This window comes from Harpia harpyja, chromosome Z (assembly GCF_026419915.1).
Source record: "Harpia harpyja isolate bHarHar1 chromosome Z, bHarHar1 primary haplotype, whole genome shotgun sequence".
In the NCBI taxonomy this organism is placed as follows: domain Eukaryota; kingdom Metazoa; phylum Chordata; class Aves; order Accipitriformes; family Accipitridae; genus Harpia; species Harpia harpyja.
In genome coordinates this window covers 70,942,723-70,964,728 of record NC_068969.1, presented here as the reverse complement: position 1 = coordinate 70,964,728, position 22,006 = coordinate 70,942,723, and the positions used below count along the sequence as shown (strand labels likewise).

At 39.7% G+C, this 22,006-nt stretch overlaps 1 protein-coding gene across 5 annotated transcripts in view; it reads left to right on the top strand.

Annotated features, from left to right (window-relative positions):
- Positions 1-22,006, top strand: part of AOPEP (aminopeptidase O (putative)) — a 192,809-nt gene that overhangs the window by 153,939 nt on the left and 16,864 nt on the right. For 4 of the 5 annotated variants that reach the window (XR_008233506.1, XM_052777125.1, XM_052777126.1 and 1 more), the window contains exon 13: positions 13,289-13,405. The exons of the other annotated variant lie outside the window; for it this stretch is intronic. Coding sequence is in view for 3 of the 4 variants with exons in the window: in XM_052777125.1 (XP_052633085.1) it covers positions 13,289-13,405 (117 nt within the window). In the remaining variant the exon portion in view is untranslated. The remainder of the gene's footprint in view (positions 1-13,288; positions 13,406-22,006) is intronic. 5 annotated transcript variants of the gene reach the window in all.

The following is a 22,006-nucleotide window of genomic DNA, read 5'->3' as shown; positions in this document are numbered from 1 at the left end:
TTTGAGAGACATATTCAGGGGATTGCACGGGCAAGAAAACCACACAGCAAACTAAATCTCTATTGCCTAGTTTGAAAGAAAAGAAAAAAGTACTGTAGTTTTCTTTTATATTATTTAAGATGGAGCTATGAAGGGTTAATTTTGCCAGTGGAAAATATTTACTCCTTAAAGTAGCCATAGCCATTCACTGTTTGTTACCATAGCTACCATACCTAATTTCAAAGCATTGCAAATGTCATTAGACTCATCCTAGATTAATGAATTGTTAAGTTCTCATTTCTAAAAAGTAGGAGTTTGGTGATAGACACTTGTTTTAAATCAGGAAACTGCCTTGGACATTTTATCTGGAAAAATAATAGTGAAAGTAATCTTTTTTAAATCTCTTATAGGCTGAGAACTTTAATGCCAAGTTTCTTGCTGGAGGGAGTTTTTACAGTTAAGTTATAAACACCTGAGAACTGCAGTTCATAATGGAAACTTCAGGTCTGTTTTAGCCACAGCAGCATACACAAATCTGAAATGAAATTTCTAGAGATTGATTTCACTAGACGGAAAGAGCTGATGGAGTGGGCACTTGCCTTTGCTTCTTAAGAGCAAGATCCATACTAAGCACATATTTTGCTTGTACTGTGGAATGGGTTGCATTTCAGTGTTGAAAAGCATTCATTACTTACCTTAAATTAGGTTTAAATGATGTTACCAAGCAATTTCTTAAATTAGTTGTGGGATTGCACTGTTTAAAGTTTTCATATAAATAACTTGGTTCTGTCACTGTGCACAGCACTGTAGGTTCTCACTAAAACTGAGTTGCAGTCAGCTATTTCCATGAGTAGGTAAGATTATGAATTACTGTTGAAGCACTGAACTTCGTGGTTATCCAGCCATTTGTATATAAATAATACTCTACTGCTGCACAATCAGCCCACTGCTCCCTGGCATTATCTGCTTGATTATTTTCACATTTGTATGTAACTTCAGTAATTAAATGCTGGTCTTGTTCTCCTTATGCGAGTAAATATTCCCTTGAAGTTAGTGGGAGCTCTTCTTCCATAAGGAGTATGGAATGAGGCCATAAGTCAGCAAATTTTTCACATATCCTTCCTGGAGATTAATATTTTCTCCTCTCCCTCCTTTCCTGAAGAGGGATAAGTTAAAGTAGCATGCAGCCTTCGAAACAAACAAGTAAGTAGATGGTGTTTTGTAGAGGATAGGCTCCACTGCTATTGATTGCAGATGTGCTTGATGCCTGCTTACCAGGAAGTCCTACTGTGGCCCACAGTGGTTCCTCCAGGACCATCTAAAAAGGTCTGAGTTAAGCAGGACATGAAATGGCTGGAGTGGAACCCAAAAGTGCATGGGTCAGGAGCAGCATATGGGGCATGCTCTGCTTTACACACGTTAGATCCTTTTGCTACAGGGAGAATAGTATGGAAATGAACAACAGTAAATGGAATAATTCCTCTGCATGTTTATAGAGTGAACATAAAAAACAACTTCAGAGTGGGGCTTTGGGGTTAAGATTTATTTTTATTTTTCTGCAACAACTGCTTTACCTTCTGCTTCCTCAGTCATTTGTAAAGCACTGGAAATTTTCAAATATCTTTAAAAATGAAGGTTGTAGTAAATGATCGATGGAAAAGATCATAGAAAATATCTGTTTGAAAATGGAGAACCTAGAACTCTCTTCCATTTCAGCAAGAATACTTGTCTGTCTGCCTGCTTCTGGAAATGAAGTTGCAAGTACCTGCATTTTATATAAATATGTTAAATGATTCCAGGTACGCTGGAATGTGACACATAAACCCAATGGAGAGGGGGTGTGAAATTAAGGTCTTCTAAGCAACTCATTGAATCTTCCTTACAGAAAGTTAAAAAAAAAAAACAAAACAAAAACCCACCACCACCAAAATTTTTTAAAAATTATGGGACTTATTATTAAGAAAGAGGGGTTTGGAGAAAAACTTCTCAGTGAGTTGTTGTGTGACCATATCTTTGTATGCTTATGTGCATATACCAATATTACATATGAGCATAATAAATTACATTTATCCCTATTTTATAAGGAAATTAATATACTTAAAGCCTCTAGTTTTACCCCAACTGTGAGAGTGAATTTGTAAGGGAGTTTGTGCCTTAAATGTCATGTATTTTGTTCATACCCCTTCATCAATGTAGTAGTTTCTTAATATGTCTAAAATATTTTTTCTCTGTTTCTGTCACTTGCATTGTCATAAAACCAGCTCACATTTCTATAATCACAAGAAAGTACTAATTTTTGGTTTTTTCAGGAGAGCTCTTCAGAAGCTTGTGCTTTGATGTAATTCTGTGAAATTGAATAGAGCTGTTCCCACACAAAGCTGTAGCTATGAGTCAAGAAACAAATCCATTAGCTGGATCTAAAAGTAATTATTAATGTTGTGTCTATATGTGGAAGTACTGGTCAGTACATGTGATAAAATAACTCCTGCTCCCTTTTAATAATTCACAATCTTCCTTGGCATTACAGAAAGGCTCATCTGAGAAACATCAGCAGGATGTAGCACTTTTGTCACATTTCGTTTGGTAATTACTTCTGAAAACATCAGTATTTCAGCTAACTTTTAGGGTTTGGTTTGCTATTTTGTTCTGGTTTTTTTTTTAAGAAGTCCTGCTCCTTCACACACTAATGGTGTGCAAATCCTGTCTCAAGCCACTCAATTTCTTACACTCCTTCAAGCTTAAAATCCATAAGTCAAATTGCAGTTTGGAAAAGTTCATGTCCAGTAAGTTTCAGCTTGGATGTATTTTTATGGTTAGTTTTAATGCTCCTATATAGGAATTTGAAAGAGAAAATGTGGCAGCTAGATCCTTGCTAATAACTATAGCGTCTTTTTAAATAGCACTGAGCATAATAAGGGTGTCATGCAACACTCATCCACTTGTCCTCAGATCTTTTAAAGGCTTGGGGATTTTTTCCCCAATGGTAATTGTCTTCCGCAACAGTTTTGAATAAAATCTCATCCATATTTTTTAAATAAGGAATAAAAAGTAATGGGATACGCTTGTTCTGTTCCATGCCACACTCATCGCCATAGGATCTGAGTAGCGTCCACAAGTGCATTAAGCAACGAACTAACATCTGTCATGTGTTGTTTATTGTCTCATCCTCTCCTCCCGGAGAGAGCTGTGTGCAGCGGAGTGTTTCATTTCAGAAGGGGTTTCTTGGGAGGGAGAAAGAGTTGCGCCTTTTTTTTTTTTCGCCCCCTTAAGCACATGCCGCTATGTATTTGTACTAGAGGAGGCAAAACTGAGAAACTCGCTATGCATCTGGCGTGGAAGATGTTGGTGCTTGTGACCAGTCCTTAGTTCACAGTGCAAGTTCTTGATCAGCCCATTAAAAAGTTCAGGCTCCCTTTCAAGAAGTCTGTGTGCTCTGGGTGGAGAACTTTGGAACAGAAGAAGACCCCGGCTGTCGCCTGTGATCCTCGGTTAGCAGAAGGAGGTGGCCTTCTCAGCGTCACCGGCGCAGGCTGCAGTGGCTGGGTGAGAGGTGATTCTGGTGGGAACCACTGCAAAAACTAGACCAACAAAACAGGTGTGTGGTAACCTGTGTTGCTAGAGTTGCAGTGCAGTGTTCAGTACTAGTTACCTTCTGAAGTGCCAAAGGCTTCATTTTGAGACGCTGAGGTAATTGGGCTGAGAAGTGACAGCGGCTGTGGAACTGGATCACTTTCAGCCACGATGAAGGAGTTCTCCCAGGCAACTGGAGATTTTTAATCGTGGCCGTTGTGACATCTTAGTTAAAAAAAGAATCCAAGAAGCTGATGGTGGTGGATTGGTATCTCTGCATCTGCAAACTCTACATACTGCTCTTCTAAGTTCCCAACATCACCTACGTAGTCTTAGGTTTAGATCTCATCTGTTACAGTTACATCTATTTTAAGGTCATCTGTGATTCAGGCTTGTGTATTGCTGAAACTTGAGTCCACTCAATCTGGTTGGTTGCATTCTTAACAAATTAAAAAAAAAACAAACAACAAAAAACCCCTAACAAAGGGTCAAATGGATGTGGTGTGTTGGAAAAACTGTTGGGAGTATGCACAGGCTGTGTTAGACACACAATGCATCAGAGCCAGATTCAGGTCAGAAGAAAATATTGCTAGCTGAGGTCTGGAAATGCAGTTATCTACAAATGTTAAAAGACAACTAACATAATTATACATGAAATCACTCATCACCTGTTGTTCTGAAATCAAAAAGGGTAGGAAAGAGAGTTGATTCTTGTAGATTCCCGGAGTAAAGGGTCAAGTGATGGAAGTGCAGTTTCCCATCTATGCTTTAGTCCTTTCCTCCAGGAAGGCTTGTGACATTAGATGAACCTCGGCCAGCCCTCCCTGGTGAAGTGGTGTTGTACCCTGCAGCCATGAGGTAAGTGGAATTGATACGAGTTTCTTCAGCAGCAGCAAGGCCAATGAAAGGTTAGAGGAGAAAGAAAGAAAGTTCTTGTCTCTCTCCTTCTTCAGGTTCTTTCTCTGAATGATGCGGGTTGGTTGGGGCAGATATAGTACCTTTGTGCTTGACTTATCAGAAAGGAACATGTTCTGGTGAAAAAGTAATGATCTCCCCAAGATCTGACCACACTGTAAGATTGTTGGGAAACTCTTAGTGATCCTTAAACATCACAATCCTAGATGAACTCTGGGCATTGACTGGGTCCTGCATTGGTAGGCATAAGTAGAACAAATTTCTGTTCCAGAGATTTCCATGTATGTGCCAATTTCTCAAGGAAAAAGAAGATACTTCTTCAAGCTAGCCCTTGCTCAGTTCTGTTGCAAGGATTTTGGACTGAAGAGGTAGTTTAACTGCCCAGGGTAGCTTCTAGAGATAGGATTTGGCACTTTCAGTGCAGGGCAATGAGGTTACTTAGCCAGTAATTTGCAACTTAGCAAAGCTTACAAAAATTACTTAATTTTCTTTGGCTCTCAGGGTTTTGTTCCTCTGTCTTCTTCTAGTACATACAGTCAGAAAAATAAAGGAAATCTGTCTGAGGGTGCTCTCACTGATGGTTGTGGCTAGCATATAGTGATAATGATTCTTCAACTCTTCATTTCACAGTTGGTAGACTGGCCACTGAAACACTGGTTTTCAGTGTCTGCTGTAGTCTGCAACCTTCTTTTAATGTCTCAGAGGACACTCACTGGTCTGTTTTCAGAAGGTGTAGATGATGGGCATTCAAGGTGAGATGGTTTACACTGCCATTGATCTCAGCATCAGCGCATAGTTTGGAGCAGCTGAGGCCTGGGGTGTTTTGGGTAGACAAGTATAGGAGGCAAACACTTGCACTTCGGCATCTGCTACAATGTGGGTATGAAATCTTTCCAACAATTGCTAACTAAGACTTGTTGGTCTTCCATATCAATCCTTTAATTTGTAGTAGTCTAAGAGTCTGGAAAATAAAACCAGACTTCTCCTTGGCTATGTTTTTTGTAAGTAGATGAACAGTTTGCTGATCCTGAAGTGCCTCTGTTGGGTCTGCTGTCAGATGAGAAGGTGGTCTTAGTGCCAGATGCTTTCACATGGTTGGGGCTGGAGAGCACTAACCGCAGGGCTGACGTTCTGATCACCTCTCCAGTGACTGGGGACTTCTGAGATCGAGTGAAGGGGTGACTGAAGATCTTGCTGTTGCTAGCTTCAACTTCAGTTAGTGTCAGAGCAATGGTCTCTGTTCCTAGTGTGTCTAAGTAGTGGTCCTGTGGAGTATGATTTTAGATGTAGAATCTGGCTTCTCATGTCCACTTTTCTCTTGCTGTGGCCATTTCGTCTGAAACCAGGAGCAGCACATGCTGGAAGCACAGTAGTAAATAGCAGAGATTATAATCTGCATAGAATAGACAATGTATAGCCTTTTATGCTTAAAAGGGAATTACTATGCTCGAGGGCAAAGTTATGGTGAAACATTTCTTTGAGAAAACTAGGGTTGAGAGAAAGCACTGTATAACCTGACTGAACCTGTAGTGGAAGCCACCTGGTTTTCATTTTGCTGGCTCAGCAGTATGATAGATCATAAAAGTTTAATAATTTTTGACATTTCAGTGCATTTGTATTAGATTGCAGACGTTGAATTTCTTCGTAAGTGCATCTTCTCACCATTAAGTAAATTATGGGAAAATATTTTGTCCTATAGCTTAAGAAAAAAATCTTCAGTTTACGGACTGGTAGCAACGGCTGGCCTTTTAAAAACACTACTGGCAATGCATAACCAGAATATCAGACACAGAATGTGAAACAGCTTTAAACTTTCATTTATGCTGCTGATTCCCGCATTGAAAGTCAGCTTATCAGTCATGATAAAATTAAATCCTTGCATTCTCATCTCACAGTATTGTAACATATATACCCACAGTTTCTCTGTCTGCTTTTGCTTTCATGCTACCCTAAAAATATTTTTCAGTGTTAAGAAAATCAAATGCTAAGTTTGATGTATAAGTACCAAACGGTTTGGTGCAAGTAATATGATGTGATTTGTACAATGATTTGTACAGTGTCAAAATTGCATGTAAATGCAACCAGACAAAAACCTGTGTGAATATGATGAAGTTTAAGCACATAAGTAGTCCCAAAAGCCTTCCCAAATTGGATGTCTGTAACATTTAGGGAAGTACAGCATTGGTTATGCAAACATTACTCAACAAATCAATGTTAATTTAGGACAGGTTTTGAGGAGGGCATCTCAAAGAAGCAGCCACATTTTGTAAAGTGCTTGCCCATCAGCAACTCCTCTTTCAAAAATGCTAAATATATGGCTCAGCTAGAAAAAGTTTCCCAAGTTTTGTTGCTTCGTGGACGCATTAGTGTTGTACATGCCAGGTTAACTTATATTTAAAATCGAACACATGCACAAAACCTTTTTGAACCCTCCAGAAGCCCACCTTAGATTGTAGCTGTGTCATAACATTTATTGCTTATCAACAGTTTTATTTTGATTACTGCTATTTCTGTCCTTGGATTTGAAAAGGAGTGGTCGTTTGACTTGTGTGCATACTTAACTTTGTATGGTTCTTTGGGATTTGTGTCCTTCATCCAGGAATGTTTTCATATGCGTGGCCAGAATAAATCAAACCTTTAGGAGTAGGCAGTGGCCTTAAAATGATTTCTGACATAGATTATCTGCTCCCCAAAATAAGAGATCCTTAATTTTGGTGTTATAAAGAGGAAAGTAACTGGGAACTGAAGACAAGTGCAGTTGTTTATTAAATAAATTGTTCTCAGTGTCTTTTTTATGTCCTACTAGTATGAAGCAAGTGATACCAGGCGTAAATGTCCCAGAAACAGCATTTTGAAGTGTAATACAAATCAAATGCTGATGAACTTCTTGTGATCATTACTTCTTGAACTAAGACTTTTTGAAGTGAAGTTCATAGGAATTTCTTTTCCATGACAAAAACCCATTACAATTCCTGTTTTTTTGTTTTGAAAATAGATGCTGAAAAATGCATTGCCAAGCATAGAAAGAACTGTCTGAGCAGAGACTGAGAAAAATTGCACACAATGGGCAAGACATTTCATAGAAGTGTGGTTCATAAGTAGAGAATGTGTTACAGAGAGAGATATTTATTTTGCTTTTAAATATAGTGAGGTCTAGTTATCTTTTATAAACGTTCGAAGGGGAGCTGATTTTTCAGAAGAGGGAAGTCATAAACAAACTGACCCAAATAAAGTTAAACAGAACAGTCTGCTTCACTACACACTTCTGAAATTTTGTCAGCCTCTGGCATAGATGGGTTTTATTTTGCAAACCAGTTCAAAGCATTTTTTTTTGTCAGCTGCAGATTACTTTTTTTTACTGCATATTAATCAAACTGCAGACTAGTTCTTTCAGAGTTAGACTCTCTTCAGTAGTGTATTGCACTATGCTAGTTAACAGCTGTTAGCGTGGACGTTTTTATTGAATTCATGTTACTTGATATGAGTACATTTTAGCCCCTGAAGTGGGGGGGGGGGAATCCTTGTTTTCATTTAAAAGAAGTCACTGTGCAGATGAAAACAGCATCTGAAGAATATTGTTTGAAGTAAACAATGACAAAGTCTGTCTAAAAATGCTGTTGAGTAAATAGTGTTTTCTTGAATTTTCAAGCTAGCAATTTTCTGGACAGTTTGAGGAAGGGGGAGATTTGTTTTACAAAGGTTTTTTGTTTCATTTCAGCCTGCAGAAAACAGCCCTCAAGGCAAATTGTCTATTTGGAGAGTTTATAACATGAGATTCATTCAGGGATTTGTTTTGATCAGTTCAGAGTATAGGCGCAGAGATGGTCTGGCCCTGTAAATCCTGTCTCCTGGACTAGTAGCAGTGCTTTCTTATCTACAATTAATGAGGAAATTCTGTCTGAAGGGAACCATTCACTACTGAACTCTGGGGTGGGGTTTTCCCTTTCTTTCCTAAGAGAGGGGTGGGAAGGAATTAGTTTTGACTTTGGAAAATCTTGTAAAAATGTAAATGAAAAGACGTTTCATGTTTTGGGGAGGGGGAAGAGACTACCTTCTCCCCAGTAAATACGGGAGACATATATTGTGCCTTAGAACCTTGAAACTTGTATAATTTTCAAAAGTCAAATTGCTTTAATTGTGTTTTGGGCCTTGTTTGGGTTGTGTTTCAGCCAGCATTTTCCAGTGCAGAGTAGTGACTTTTTTTTCCTTTCCCCCTTGTTTTTGCTCAGTGTAAACAGTTCCTTGCTGTGGTTACACAGACAAATATAGCAGAGAACCCTTTTCTGGGAGAAGAGTCTCCCCATGCATTTCTTAACCATTTTTGGGAAGAATCGATCTATCTGTGCACGCTAGAGAGGGAGGCAGTAGCTGTAAATTGAAGTGACATCACATATATTACTCCCATTGATCTGCTTTTAGACTAGAGCCAGGAAAAAAGGAAATGGCATCAGGGAGGAAGTATGCTCGTTTAGGCACAGATCCCAGTGTGATAATGGAGTAATAATAGAAATCATGCCACTGTCAATTGGTTGCTGCATTAGTCTGAGGCAGATTTCCCCTCTAAGGAGGCTTTCAATGACTTCATTCAAGTGCAGGCAGGAGCAAATGGGATATTCAGCATACCAGCTGTACTACTTTAGTGATTTGTGTCCTGGCTTAGGGGTGCAGTCCAAGCGCTGGTGTTGTGGATGCTCAAGTAGATATATCTGTGTCACATTTCATGGCTGTAAAAGGTCAGTAGTCAAATATTTCAGTGGCATTTTTTCTAGTATAAAGGGTAAATCTGGCATTTATTGCATTTGTTAATGTAGGAATTGATAAATACCCTCCTTCGTGTGGGTGGTCTTCTGGGATGTGAGGTGCATGACCTCTGTAGCTGCCATACCAGATCTTTGAAGAGGCAAGATTTGTTTTCTTTGTGCTTTTTACAGGTTAGGGGTAGGATTCAGAAAACTCACAGTTTTGTTCCAAGATCATTTGTAGAAACCCTTTCAAACCTACTAATGGCTTGAGATATTCCTGTAACACAGGACAATGGCTGAAGTGGCTTGTGTACTGATATGAGTAAAATACAAAGTATGCTTTTTCTTAGTTCTCAGACATTTACTATACATAGAATCTCATCCCCAGTAAGCTGCTTCAGTAACAGTCTGAGTTATATTTTCAGCTTGGTTACCTTTTCTTTAATTCTTTCATCTTGCCTTTTTCAAATACAGACCTAGTTTTGATACTCCTCATCATTTGCAGTTTCAGAGGTAACAGCCTCATTATTCAAACTTTGAAACCACCACATCAGGTAACATAGGGGAAGCAGGGGACAAATGGCTATTAAGTGGCATGACAAAGTGAACTTTTAAAAAAAGTCTGAAGACTTGCAGGAGAGGTTTTACAGTCTTAGGGGCAAGATAATGTGTACAGTGCTGGGATACAGCTTTATAGTGGGGATGATATTTAATTATATGGGACATGACAGAAAACCCCTGGTGTGTGTGATCACAACATATTAATTCGTTTCCTCTTTGTAGTGTCAGTACTCACAAATGGGGGAGGGGGAACCCTGGGAAAAGTAGTATGATTTCCATGCGGCAGGCATAGGTTGGGACAGGAGCTATCTACTTTGCAATATAAATAGATACTGTTGCAGCAGTCATTGCTGTAATGAAAACTATTTCTTAATACTCGCCACGTTTCCTGATTGAAGTGATATACTTTAGTAATCGCATATATTTGAGCATTTTGATTGAGCATGCTCCAATACAGTTCAGAGTGTGTGATTTTATATATATATATATATATATAAAAAAAAAAATTAACTTATTATATATATAATTTTTTTTTTAACAGGAACGCTGAAATTTGGTGTTTGGGGTGTTATGGTTGTTTTCTGGATGTTTTCAATATGGAGATACACACTGACACAGGGAAGTTTACCCTGATGTATTTTGCTGTAGCTGTGTTGTGTGGGTTTTTATGTATGTTAGATATTCAGTATGCATTCACAGAATATGAGTTGTTGTAAAGGAAAATGGCATCAAAATACTTGAAAAGAAGTTTACTTTTTGTTTTCTCCAGCATTTATGTTTTCATAGCGTTTAAAAGCAAGGGCCCCTTTGCATTAAGCATAAGACAAACAAACAGAAAATCAAGAGTGTGTACCCCAAACAATTCTCATGGTGTGAAAGATGAGAAGTAACAGGTGAGTGGGACAAATAAGCACACTAGTGGGGAAAACAAAAAATAATGGAGTGTGGGGTTTTTTGACTGAAAATTCGAGTGCAATTTTGTGAAGTTTATTTATAACCATTAAAAAGCTGCTTTGGAGATAGCTTTATTCATATTGCTGTGTTTGGGGAAAAGATTTCTAAACCTCTGAAGGGATTTTGGGTAGTCACTGTCATGAAACTTCAGCCAAGCTTTCTGCCTCTTTCCTTAGGATAGGTTTTTCTCTTAGGCAGAGTCTCTTATTAAAAGGAAAGCCTAAGAAATGAAAGAGAATGTTCCTCCTTTTATTTGTGTCACAAGTAAGTGGGAGAACAAAACGTAATAGCTGCGCCCACTAGTGCCACTTTGGTTCAGGTCTGTCAGCGTTTCTTCTGCTGGTGCCCCCACCCTCTCCGCCTGTGTTTTGCTAGCTCCTACCTTGGACTTTAAATAAACCATGAGCTGGAAACTGGTATGTACAGTCTCATCCTGGGCAGCTGGAACGTGGGAAAACAACAGAAGCCATGGTCTCAGATTTTTTTTCTCTGCAGTCTTAAATCTAAACTGGTAAGAGTTTAACCTGTAATTCTGAAAACTCTTCACCCATAATGCAGCAGTAGGCAGAGGTGGATTAAGGACATGGCTGTTGCTCTGCTGCTATGCTTTTGTTGGCTTCAGTGAGATTCTGTAATGTTATATTAAACAATAGCTTTCTGTGGGTGAATCTGTATAGCAGTTATACTGGAGATATATTATAAAATAATAACAGCTGTTCTATACCTATGTATTCAAGCAGCTGTTCTGCAGTTTCTACAAATGAAGTATTGCTCTGCTGTCTTTGTAGTTAGCAGGGAAAGCTTTCTAAATCAGAAATTACCTTTCTGTGCATGGTATTCTGTAGCATTTCAGATTTTATTAGTGTTCAAAATTACTTCAGTTGCCAAGCAGAGCCACTTCCCAGAAGCCTTCCCTGTTTTATTTTTTAGAGTGTCTCACCATCCCCCAGGCAGCTGCTGTTGGACTGTGCAATAAACATTCAAGTTGGCATTTTAGTCATCCTGAAATTGAAATATTCAGTATTTCTGAATGTCTGACTATTTTTAACAACTCCATTTTGTTGGCAGGCTTTGGTATCACTTAGAAAATGTTCCACTAAAAGCCAGTAAGATGTGCGTTTTTTTTCTATCTCCAAGAATACAACTTTAATAATAAAAAAATGGAAGGAAATCAAAATGCAAGGAAATCAAAGCATTAAAATCCTAGAGATGTCTTTTCCTCTGTATTCTGATTTAGGTACTAATGCTAAATTATGTCAGACTAAAAGGGAAGAAAATGTCATGTTGCTTAGTTGGTTGTTAAGACTTATCAGAAGATCCTCTGACTTGCCGTCAGAGATCAGGGGTCCAGACTTGTTCAGCCTACATAAACAGCCCGGACTGTGGGCTGTGTTGTTGGAAGAGGCATTTCCTGTAGGTGACTTCATTTTGTACCTGCTTAGCACACTGACGCAGCAGAGTGGGACATGGGCAGCAAGGCAGAAGCAGAGAATCGCCAAATGTGATAAAAGCTGGAAGTAGCGTTAAAGTAACAGGATATCTTTTTTCATTAATCTGTCTGGAGAACATTAGAAGTGAGCAGTGCTGGTTTATTTTTGTGTGCAAAAGCTTAGATTCACATTCTTCCTCTATTCCTCCTTCCTCTTTTGGACCCCCACAATGACGAATAGTGGGGAAAGCTTTGGGGCATTTAACAAACTCCTGACTGATCACCCTGAACCCTGAATTTCCAATAAATGTTTCCTGGCAGCTGGTGTAATTTGTCTCTGAGCTCTGTTTGAATTATTTATTTGTTCCTCCAATAAGCCTATTAAACAGAATACTTAAGCACTTGCTACATCAGACTTCTTGTGCTTTTTCTTTTTAGGTTACATTAGGTTCAACTTGAAAATGATAGGTTCTGGAGTCAGGCGACTAACTACTAAAGATACATACATGTATAGATAGATAAATACTGTGTGTGCCACAACCATAACATTCATGCATCTTTACCATATAATGATGGATGGCTTGTGACTCATTGCACTAAAATATGCCTCAAAATGTGTCATTACCACGCTTGTTTGTGGGCCATATATTTGTGTTGTATTTCTTTGTTCACTGTAAGAATATTGTGCAATTGGTCATATAACAGATAAAAATGCCACTCTTAAAAATTATACATTCGTATGTCTGTTGATTCCTGAAATTATGCACTGTAAATTATTCTCTTTTTTTTAATTCCTTCCAAGCCCAAACAAAATAGAATTACTTAGCATATGTATTCCATAAAAATCTTACTTAACAAGCTATGATTATGTTTCAATAAGATAAGCATGGTTTAGATCTGATCTAACTATAGTAATGAAAGCCACGGAAAATGAGTCTTAATTGGGCCCCAGCACAGAGCCTTTCAGAACACAGACACGTAAACCCTGAGGTTTTTCAGAAACCAGCTAGAAGTTCTTGTTGTATTTCAAGTTGAAAGTATACAGGTTATCACAATCTTGTCCTCTGTGGTTTGTTTCCATTTAATTGCTCAGTCAGTAGAGATCTTTATTCACACACGACATTTATTTTCCTCTTAGCTTCTCCCTGACCAGCTGGTCTTACTTCTGGAGTCTCTCTTGGAGGAGAAGACGTTGTGTCCTAGAATACTTCAGTGCTTACAGAAAACGTACCAGCTCCGTGAGCAAGACGCTGAGGTAATTCACTTCAAAAAAATCTCCCTAATGTATGGCATTGCATTGCTGACTAGGAGTGATAGTCTTCCACTAGGATCCAGGCTTATTCAAGTTCTTTTTTCCATGTCTAAATCTGAAATTGGATGCTCTTAACTCCAGTATTGTTGCATCTTCAGATGCCTTAATTACTCGGTATTTCTGTGTGTTTTGTGTGGGTCCAGGTGTGTTTGCATACCGTGGTAGCAGGAGATGGTGCAGCCTAGATGTCGTAACTATTGTACGTGTACCTTGGGGAGCACGTTTGCTTACGTGTTAAATTTCTTACTATGTCATGGTGGCTGTATATTAGGGCCCAGTTTATTCTAGTTGTGAGTATTGTCTCCAAATGCAATCGTGTCTGTTATGGTCTAGAATTATTCTTCCCCAGGGTCAACCCACATTGTTCCTCTTTGAGTGCTCCAAAGTCTCACTCAGGATTTAGAAGAGTTTGCTTTCCAGAGAGACTACAGTATGTTCTGGTTTTGGGCATGAGTTTAAGGCGTGTCCTGGTTTTGGCTGGGATAGAGTTAATTTTCTTTCTAGTAGTCGGTACAGTGTTATGTTTTCAGTTTAGTATGAGAAGAATGTTGGTAACACACTGATGTTTTTCAGTTGTTGCTATACTCAGTCAAGGATTTTTCAGCTTCTCATGCTCAGCCAGCAAGAAGGCTGGAGGGGCACACGAAGCTGGGAGGGGACACAGCCAGAACAGCTGACCCAAACTGGCCAAAGGAATATTCCATACCATGTCATGCCCAGTAAATAAAATGGGGGGAGTTGGCCTGGCAGGGGGGTATCGCTGCTTGGGAACTGACTGGGCATCGATTTGTGAGTGGTGAGCAATTGTATTGAGCATCATTCATTTTGAATATTCCAATTCTTCTATTATTATTGTTGTTGTTGTTGTTGTTATTATTATTATTATTTTCTTCCTTTCTGTCCTATTAAACTGTCTTTATCTCAACCCATGAGTTTTACTTTTTTTTCCCAATTCTCTCCCCCATCCCTCTGGGTTGGGGGGGAAGTGAGTGAGCAGCTGCATGGTGCTTAGTTGCTGGCTGGGGTTAAACCACGACAAGGCGGAATCGGTTCTTTACAGTTGCTTCTAGTAAGTGCCAGGGATATTAACAGTCCCTGAGGAAAACACAGTTTTATATGATACTGTAAATGTGCCTTCCCCATCACAGGCACATATGAGGCTAGCATCCCTGCTCCAAAGAGCTTAATGACTTTGGAGACAAAATCAGTAAATCCTTATTACCACACACAGCACTGGCTATTTTGTAGAGTCCCATGGATTTCTCAAGCTGGGAGATTTGTGACAATGAAGGCAGCAGAACTTGTGGCTGAAAGCACCCTTGCAATGAGTCTTTGCATCAAGTATGTAGTATTCAGGAAGGGAGGTGAGAAGATGCAATCAGTCATGAAGATAAAGGATGTGTAGATTTATATATAAACAAGGGTTAGTTATGAAGTAGCATATGATCAAGCTAATGTGCAATAAGGGAGCATGGTAAACATAACAAGACATTTGACTCTTGTTTAATTAAAAACTCCTGTGAAGACTGCAGAAAGTCAGTGTGCATGACTTACCCTATTATAATTGGAACTTTATGGCAATAATTAAAATTGTAGGGGAGAGCAAAATCTCTTTTGTTGCTCTTATGCTGAAGGTGCTGGTTGGACACCTATAAACACTTGGGAATCCAAACATTAACGTAAAGATCAATAGAACAGATGTCTAGCTTTTTCTCAGAAAAAAATAGAGAACATTTCCACTGTTGCCATTTACTGCACCTTTTTACTTTTTTGTTGATACAGGTTTCCAAATGCCAGATTTGTTTTTAATTAGTACTTGAACCAACTTTTCTATTTATAGGTATTAGAATATATTTTAATCACATCTGAATACCAGTGAAATGTCAGGAGTTCTATAATGGGAAGAGGAATTAATAGGGAGATAGATCAAAGCAATAGCTGTGGTGTTGCTGCTTCATGCCTGTGAATTGTAAGCACCAGGCCACAAGCTTTGGTTTCTCAGATTTTCCCTTTCTCTCCACTTTCATGCTTGCTTTCTTCCTTGCAGCGTCATACAAAAGTACACAAGCAATCGGTCAGAATTTTTTCTTTTTTTTTTGAAAAAAAACCCCACAAAATTACAGCCTTGGTGAAAGGAGCTTAATCTCCATTTTATTTTACAAGGTGAAACCAAGGGCTTAGCAGATGTTGAGAAGTACCACTAAGATAACATTACCATTAGCATTTTACCAGTCATCAGACCCCAGACACCTACAGTCAGTCCTTTAAAGGGAACATTAGCTTACACACCCTCACATACCTGAGGGAAGGACTTTTCATGCCTCTTTCTCCAGTACGTACACAGGGGATTTTTCTTGTCGTGACACAGGGACAAAGAACCTCAGTCCAAGCCTATAGCTGAGCTGTTCTTGTCTAGATTTAATTTGTGAAGACGTTAGTCACTTACAATGATCCTGTTGTGTTACTGGAGTTCAAATGTTCTCAGTAACTAAGCATCAGAATGAATCATTAAAAATACAAGCATAAAAAAATTGCATGCAGGCCAATAAAAAAAAGAAAACTGTGGATGGCAGAGGTTTTATTCAGGTATTCTTTTTAAGAAGGTTGTCAGCTGTGTTCCATCCAACAGCAGAAAGTTAAGAAATAAGAACTAGTTTTCCTGTTTTTGAGAAGTAGCATTTAAATTCACATTAATATTCCTGCAGGGTTTAGCAGTGATATGGCCAGTAGTGTGTTTTTCTGTATTATAAACAAAGTTTGCTCTTGAAAACTGTACATAAAATGTTGTCTGCACACTTGAGAGTTGGAAGGCTTTCCCTGTATGTATTGTAGGTCACTAAAAGGCCTTTGTACAGCATCAGAGGGAATACAAAGAATAGCGTATATACGTGCTGCTGAGTATGCTTGCAAGGGCAAGAATGTTCCACGCTTTGTAGTACTTATGTGGAAAAAGTAAAGGATTTGGATAATCTCACCTCGTCAGGTAGGCGTGTTGGGAGGAGTAAAGGGGACGGTTGCCTGGTGGATTTTACTGTTGGGATGAAATCAGTAGAGAACCACCTCCCTGTCTCTGCTTATTTTAAAGGACCTGAATGTTCTGTCTGGACACTTCAGTCCTGTAGCATGCTGGCATTGAAGCACCACACCGAAGCTAGCACTGGGACGGTATTGGAGAAAAGTTGCCCAAGGTTGCTTGAGCCTGGTTGACTGGAAATGGGATACATGTGCGTTGGGCTTGTTTTGTCTTTGAGTTACTTTACAGTTCACACATCGAGAAGCCTGTGTAACACAGCTCACTAACTCGTTTCACAAATGCTGCAAGAGAGCTTGTTACTGGGGATGGTGTTGTCCTACACAAATATAGCATGGGAAGTCCCAGTTCATGTTTCTCAAAGCTTTTATATCTGTGTTTCTGAAGCATCTTTATTTTGACTTTAAAGTTCAGCACACTTGTTGTAAAACGGCGTGCACCTGGCGGTGTCTGCACTTGCCCGTGGTGACATGCAGGTCTGTCCTCAGTCAGTGAAGGTTGCCAACAGCACTACTTGGTACTCCTGGCCGCTTGTTACCACGTGCATGTCCAGTCTTACCAACATAAGGGCACACCATACTTCAGAAAGGAGAGGAGGGTTTGCAGCAGGTTATCTGCCTTGTTTTGATTCCTTCGAAGCAGCCAGGAGAGGAGAGAGGTGTGAGTCAGCCTTTGCCTGGAATTTAACTGTTGATCTCTCTCTTCAAGGAGTGCTCAAACTGTGTCCTACCTGGGATCTCCTCAGCAACTCAGTGTAGTTCCTGTCCTCTCTCAAATGAAGTCTCACGACAGATATGTAGCTTCAGAGGAGGGTAACAGGTCAGTAGTAGCCTCTCCCTTCTAAGACAGACACTTATTTGAATGCTTCAGCTAAAAAAAATATCAGAGGTTAGGTAACATATTTCTGATTCATAATGCCTAACACATCTCTGATAGCAACCTTTGAGCCACAAGAGCCAGAAGTGAGATGCTGATGGCTTAATCACTTTTCAAACTGGTCTTCCCCCAGTCTTGGGTGCTGTAAGAGGCTTGTAGGGCATCTGCCTAACTGTAGAATTTGTGACTCCCTCCTGTTTTTTTCAGTCCACTTCTGTAGCAAATCATGATTTTATTTTCCATTTGCTGTTCAAACCTTGGAACATATAAGAAGGCACACAACTACAAGTTTGTTTTCCAGAGATTAAACTCACTGACATGAATTATTTGAATTGAGCATATCCAATATATCTTTAAGCAATGTTTGGAGAGCAACGAAGGTTTCAAAGGTTAAAGCCATTTTTCCATCACCTCTCAGTGCCTTGAGCCCATTGTGGCTCAGACCTGGTCAGACAAGTGGGAGGCAATTGCATGGAAGAATGATTGTGTCCTCAGTTTTCTCTTCCTGTTCCCGCTTTTCTTGCTGTGCCACTTCCTGTTGCATAGTAAGATAGCTCATAGACAGGCTACACCTCCATGGTGTACCACGTCCTGTGTCCATGAGAAGCATAATAGAAGCTGGCTGCAGTTTGAAGATGACAAAGTCCAGCTGGAAGTTCAGCTAAGGAGAACTGAGATATGTTTTAACACAGCTACAGTTGCCATCAGACAGTGCAGTAGGATAACAGAATTGAAGGTGGGTCTGGGGTTGTTTCTGGTTTGTTTCTTTCTGAGGTGGCTGTTTTATACAGATATTTAATTTATTCAATATCTAGCATCTGGCAGAACGTGGAGAGCTGGTCTGCATGGAAAGTTTCTGGTTGCTAGTATTTTTTTAAGTCTGCCTAACCTTGATGACACCTCTTTTGATGTAACTACGCAAACTTACCTTGTTTGAGCATAGGCTGTTGAGGACTTTCACTGAACTGATTCCAGTTTTTTTACAAATATCTAAAGACAACACTGGGAGCTCTGGATAACACTCAATGAACCTGTTAACTAGAAGAACCCTGTGATTATTTCCATTATTTCTCTTCTAACATCTTCATTTGGTCAGCGAGAGGCCTGTAATATGTGTGTACACAAGGTCACAGGGTGGCTGAGTAGTCTGCGGAATAGTAAAAAAAGCAACAGGAAAAAGATCGCTAAGGCCATAGGAGAAGGGTAGCGTGTGTGCGTGACACTTTCAGTCCTTTTTAAGACTTGACAGTATTTCTGCAAGTGTGTTCTACTTGTTGCTGAATTATCTAAGACCTCGTGATAAAAAACAGAGAATATGGACAAAGCAGAAAGATTTATGGTGTATTTCCCCAGACTTTTCCCCACAGAGTTAACTTTTCTTTCTTTCCTACTGCAGGCATCACTTTTTTATAAAATATCTTGCCTGCACAGCATATGGGAAGTTGCTTTGTTAGTTTTCCTTGTCTCAGCAAGTTGGCTGAAATGCTCTTCACTTACATAATGCTTTCCCTGTGTTCAGGATCATAATGCGGTGTATTTGGGGGGGGAGAGGAGAGACTATAACTGCTTCTGCAGAAAATGTGAGTAAAATGAGTTAAGATCATCGTATCGTCAGTCATGTGGGTGGCATACAGCCATTCTCACACAACTACTTCATTGTGCATGAGGTCTGCCTATGAGACCAAGGCTATAAAGTGGTGGCATCTTATTTCACTGACAGAAATCCAGCCATGCTAATACAAACCACATAAGGTGCTTGGCGTCCTAAAAGTGGTGAGAATGGTGTTTAGGGCAAAATAACTTTGATTCATTGATCTTTCCTAGCCCATGAAAAGCTGGCAGACCTGGAAGCACAAATGAATTACAATGCAATATCTGTCTTGAAGCATCCCATCTGATGGCGACTGCATTGAGCTGAGCACATTCTCATACTGCGTTATTCAGCTGTCCTGCCAGTTGTGGCTGGGCATTGTTGGAAGGCACCCTTATGGAACAGAGCTCTGTAGAGTATGCTGTAAAACTGGGTGGGAAAAGGGAACTGCTCGCGAAAGGTCAGTCCATGCTTGCAAGCGGACAAGGCACTCGGTGGGCTTTCCTTTCAGCACAGCCACTGGGCTAGTCCTGCCGTGGGGCAGGGGCTCAGAAGCCATCTCCAGCTTTTGAATAAAATTAGCAATGTGTTGCAAATACCTCCACAGGCTTGCCAGTCCTTCTTGATTGGACCATGGAGCAACAGATAGGCACATTTCAGATAGTGGCATTGCAACCGAACAGGGAGATACACGATCCTTTTCCTTAACTTACGTCATTGTTGGTATGAACCACCAATTCAATAGATGAAAAAGGTAACAGCTTGAGCTGATGACTGTATTACAGGACATTACTTTCTTCAGAAGATAAGTGAATACAATAATTTTTTGCTTCTGCAAAAGTAAAAATAGTTTCTGTACTTCTTCCATATTTAAACATACAGCTTATTATTCAATTTCAACTCAAGTCAAGATGCCTTATTTTGTGTATGAGAGTATGTTTTGCAGGACTTACAGAGCTGCTGTGGAAATTTACCACAGATGCAAAATAAATTTCACCTACCTTTTTCCTAACATTATATTCAGAGCACTGTTGTGGCACTAGAGATAGGTGAGATTACACCGAAGAATTTTTTATTCACAATTGAATTGCAATTAGCAATTAGCAATTCAATATTTAGGAATTAGGAACTTAGAAAAAGCTCGTTAGAGCAGTCAGCCTGCATGCCAGATTTATTTCTGGAATAAGTCAGATTTGAGGTTTGTATACCCAACCATTACTGAGGCAGAATGCTCATTAAATGGAAAAGAAAGAAGAGAGAAGAAATGCAAGTTTTGAGAAAGTGAAATCTCTGTACTGTTATCAGTCTGATGCTTTTCACTCTCATCCTCACAGAAATATTAATTTGTTTTTCCCTGCTCTTCTCCTGATACTTCCCCTGGCAAATACTAGCAAAGAATCTCTGTCACAGAAAATGTTTCCCATTTTCACTAGTAAAGGGGTTATCAGTAGACTATCCCCCTCTCCTACAAATGAAATGCATTGACTGGAGCAGCAGTCACTTGTCAAGAGGTCTTCTGTGATCTTGATATGTTTTGAGTCTTCACCCTGTTTCATGTTCTTCCTTGTGTAAGAACATCTAAATGCAGTTTGCAGGCTCTTTGGCATGGATGGCATTGGTATTACTACTGGTAAAGGTAGTTTTTCACAAGCATGCATTTGCTGGAGTTGGGGTTTTTTGCCAGTGAAAGGAACTTTGAAAAGGGTAGCATCTAGGAATATGTCATTTGCTTCCCAAACATGCGGCCCAAAATTCAGTGTGAGGCTAAGAAAATTGGAACAGGATGAGGGAAAAACGCTTCCAGTTACAGCAGTAGGAGTTGTGCTCTGGGACTGACTCTGGCTCATGTGCCCGTCATAACTGAGTGGATGTATTGGGATGAATTTGTAAGACTGACTGAAGGATAATCTCGAGTAGCTATAATTCAGGTTTGTTTTGTCGCTACACACAAAGTGTGGGGGCTTTTCCAGCCACTTGAGAAGAACAGAAAATCCCTCCATCAGCATTAGCTCTCCGACAGGCATGATCAGGGCGCGAGATTTATAGAGCACTGGAAATAGCTTTGCACCAGTCAGCACTCCCGATCCCGCACCCCTCCAGGAGCCAACAGCAACACGTTTGTTCCAAGTGATCTCACTCACTGCCGGGTGGCATTAACAGGAGTTTCCAAGCCCCTGACTGGTGCCATTACCAGCGCTGTTCACTTATCGCGCGTTGTTTTTCTAAACTGGTTTTGGGACTTAATTTCCTCCTTATCTGGCAGCCCAACAATTTAGCAAGACTTGGAAAGTGGGGGAGCTGATGGTGAGAAGAAACTAAATATGGCATTCAGTTGGTTTGGGGTTTTTTTACTGTTTATCCAAAGAATTCATGGAGGAAGGGATTGGAGATAGTTCCTGCTTTTCTATGTCCTACTGTCCGGAAAGGAGAATGAAGTGGTGGAGTCCTCTGGGCTTCTGAAATCAATCCCAAAGGTGTTCTGAATCGGGTGCAACTGCTTTATATGAAATTTTATACAGTATTTCTGTGTAGGGCAATACAAACGTAGCACTGTAATACAAACCACCTGGCCTTGTAATGGAATTTAAAAGGTTACTCTGTTTGCCTATGTATGGTAGCACTGACATAACAGCCAGGATGTCACGGAGAATGTAGTTTTAAAAATACAAACAAAAGCTCCTAGCTCTCAGCAGTAGTTTTGTTTTTTTCATTATGAAGCTGTAGGAATTTTTGTGCTTCTGTGGTGCATCCTCTTTGTTTGTTGTTTTTGTGGTGGTTTTTTTTTAATTCTGAAAAAAAGTCTGAAGATACTTTTTATTTAAAATAAACTGATTTTGAGGCTGCGTCCAAACAGCTCATCTAGTACTTCTCATTCCTGTATAGAGGCTGACTGCAGATGCAGGTTATGCCTGGATAGGACCACAGAGTTGGAAGAAATCTGCTATGCCATAAGCCTGTGAGGTCTAAATAGTGCAAGAAACAGGACAATTCAAAGCTGCTAGCTGTAGGTGGTTCTTATGTCATTATCTTAGCCACACAGATCTGC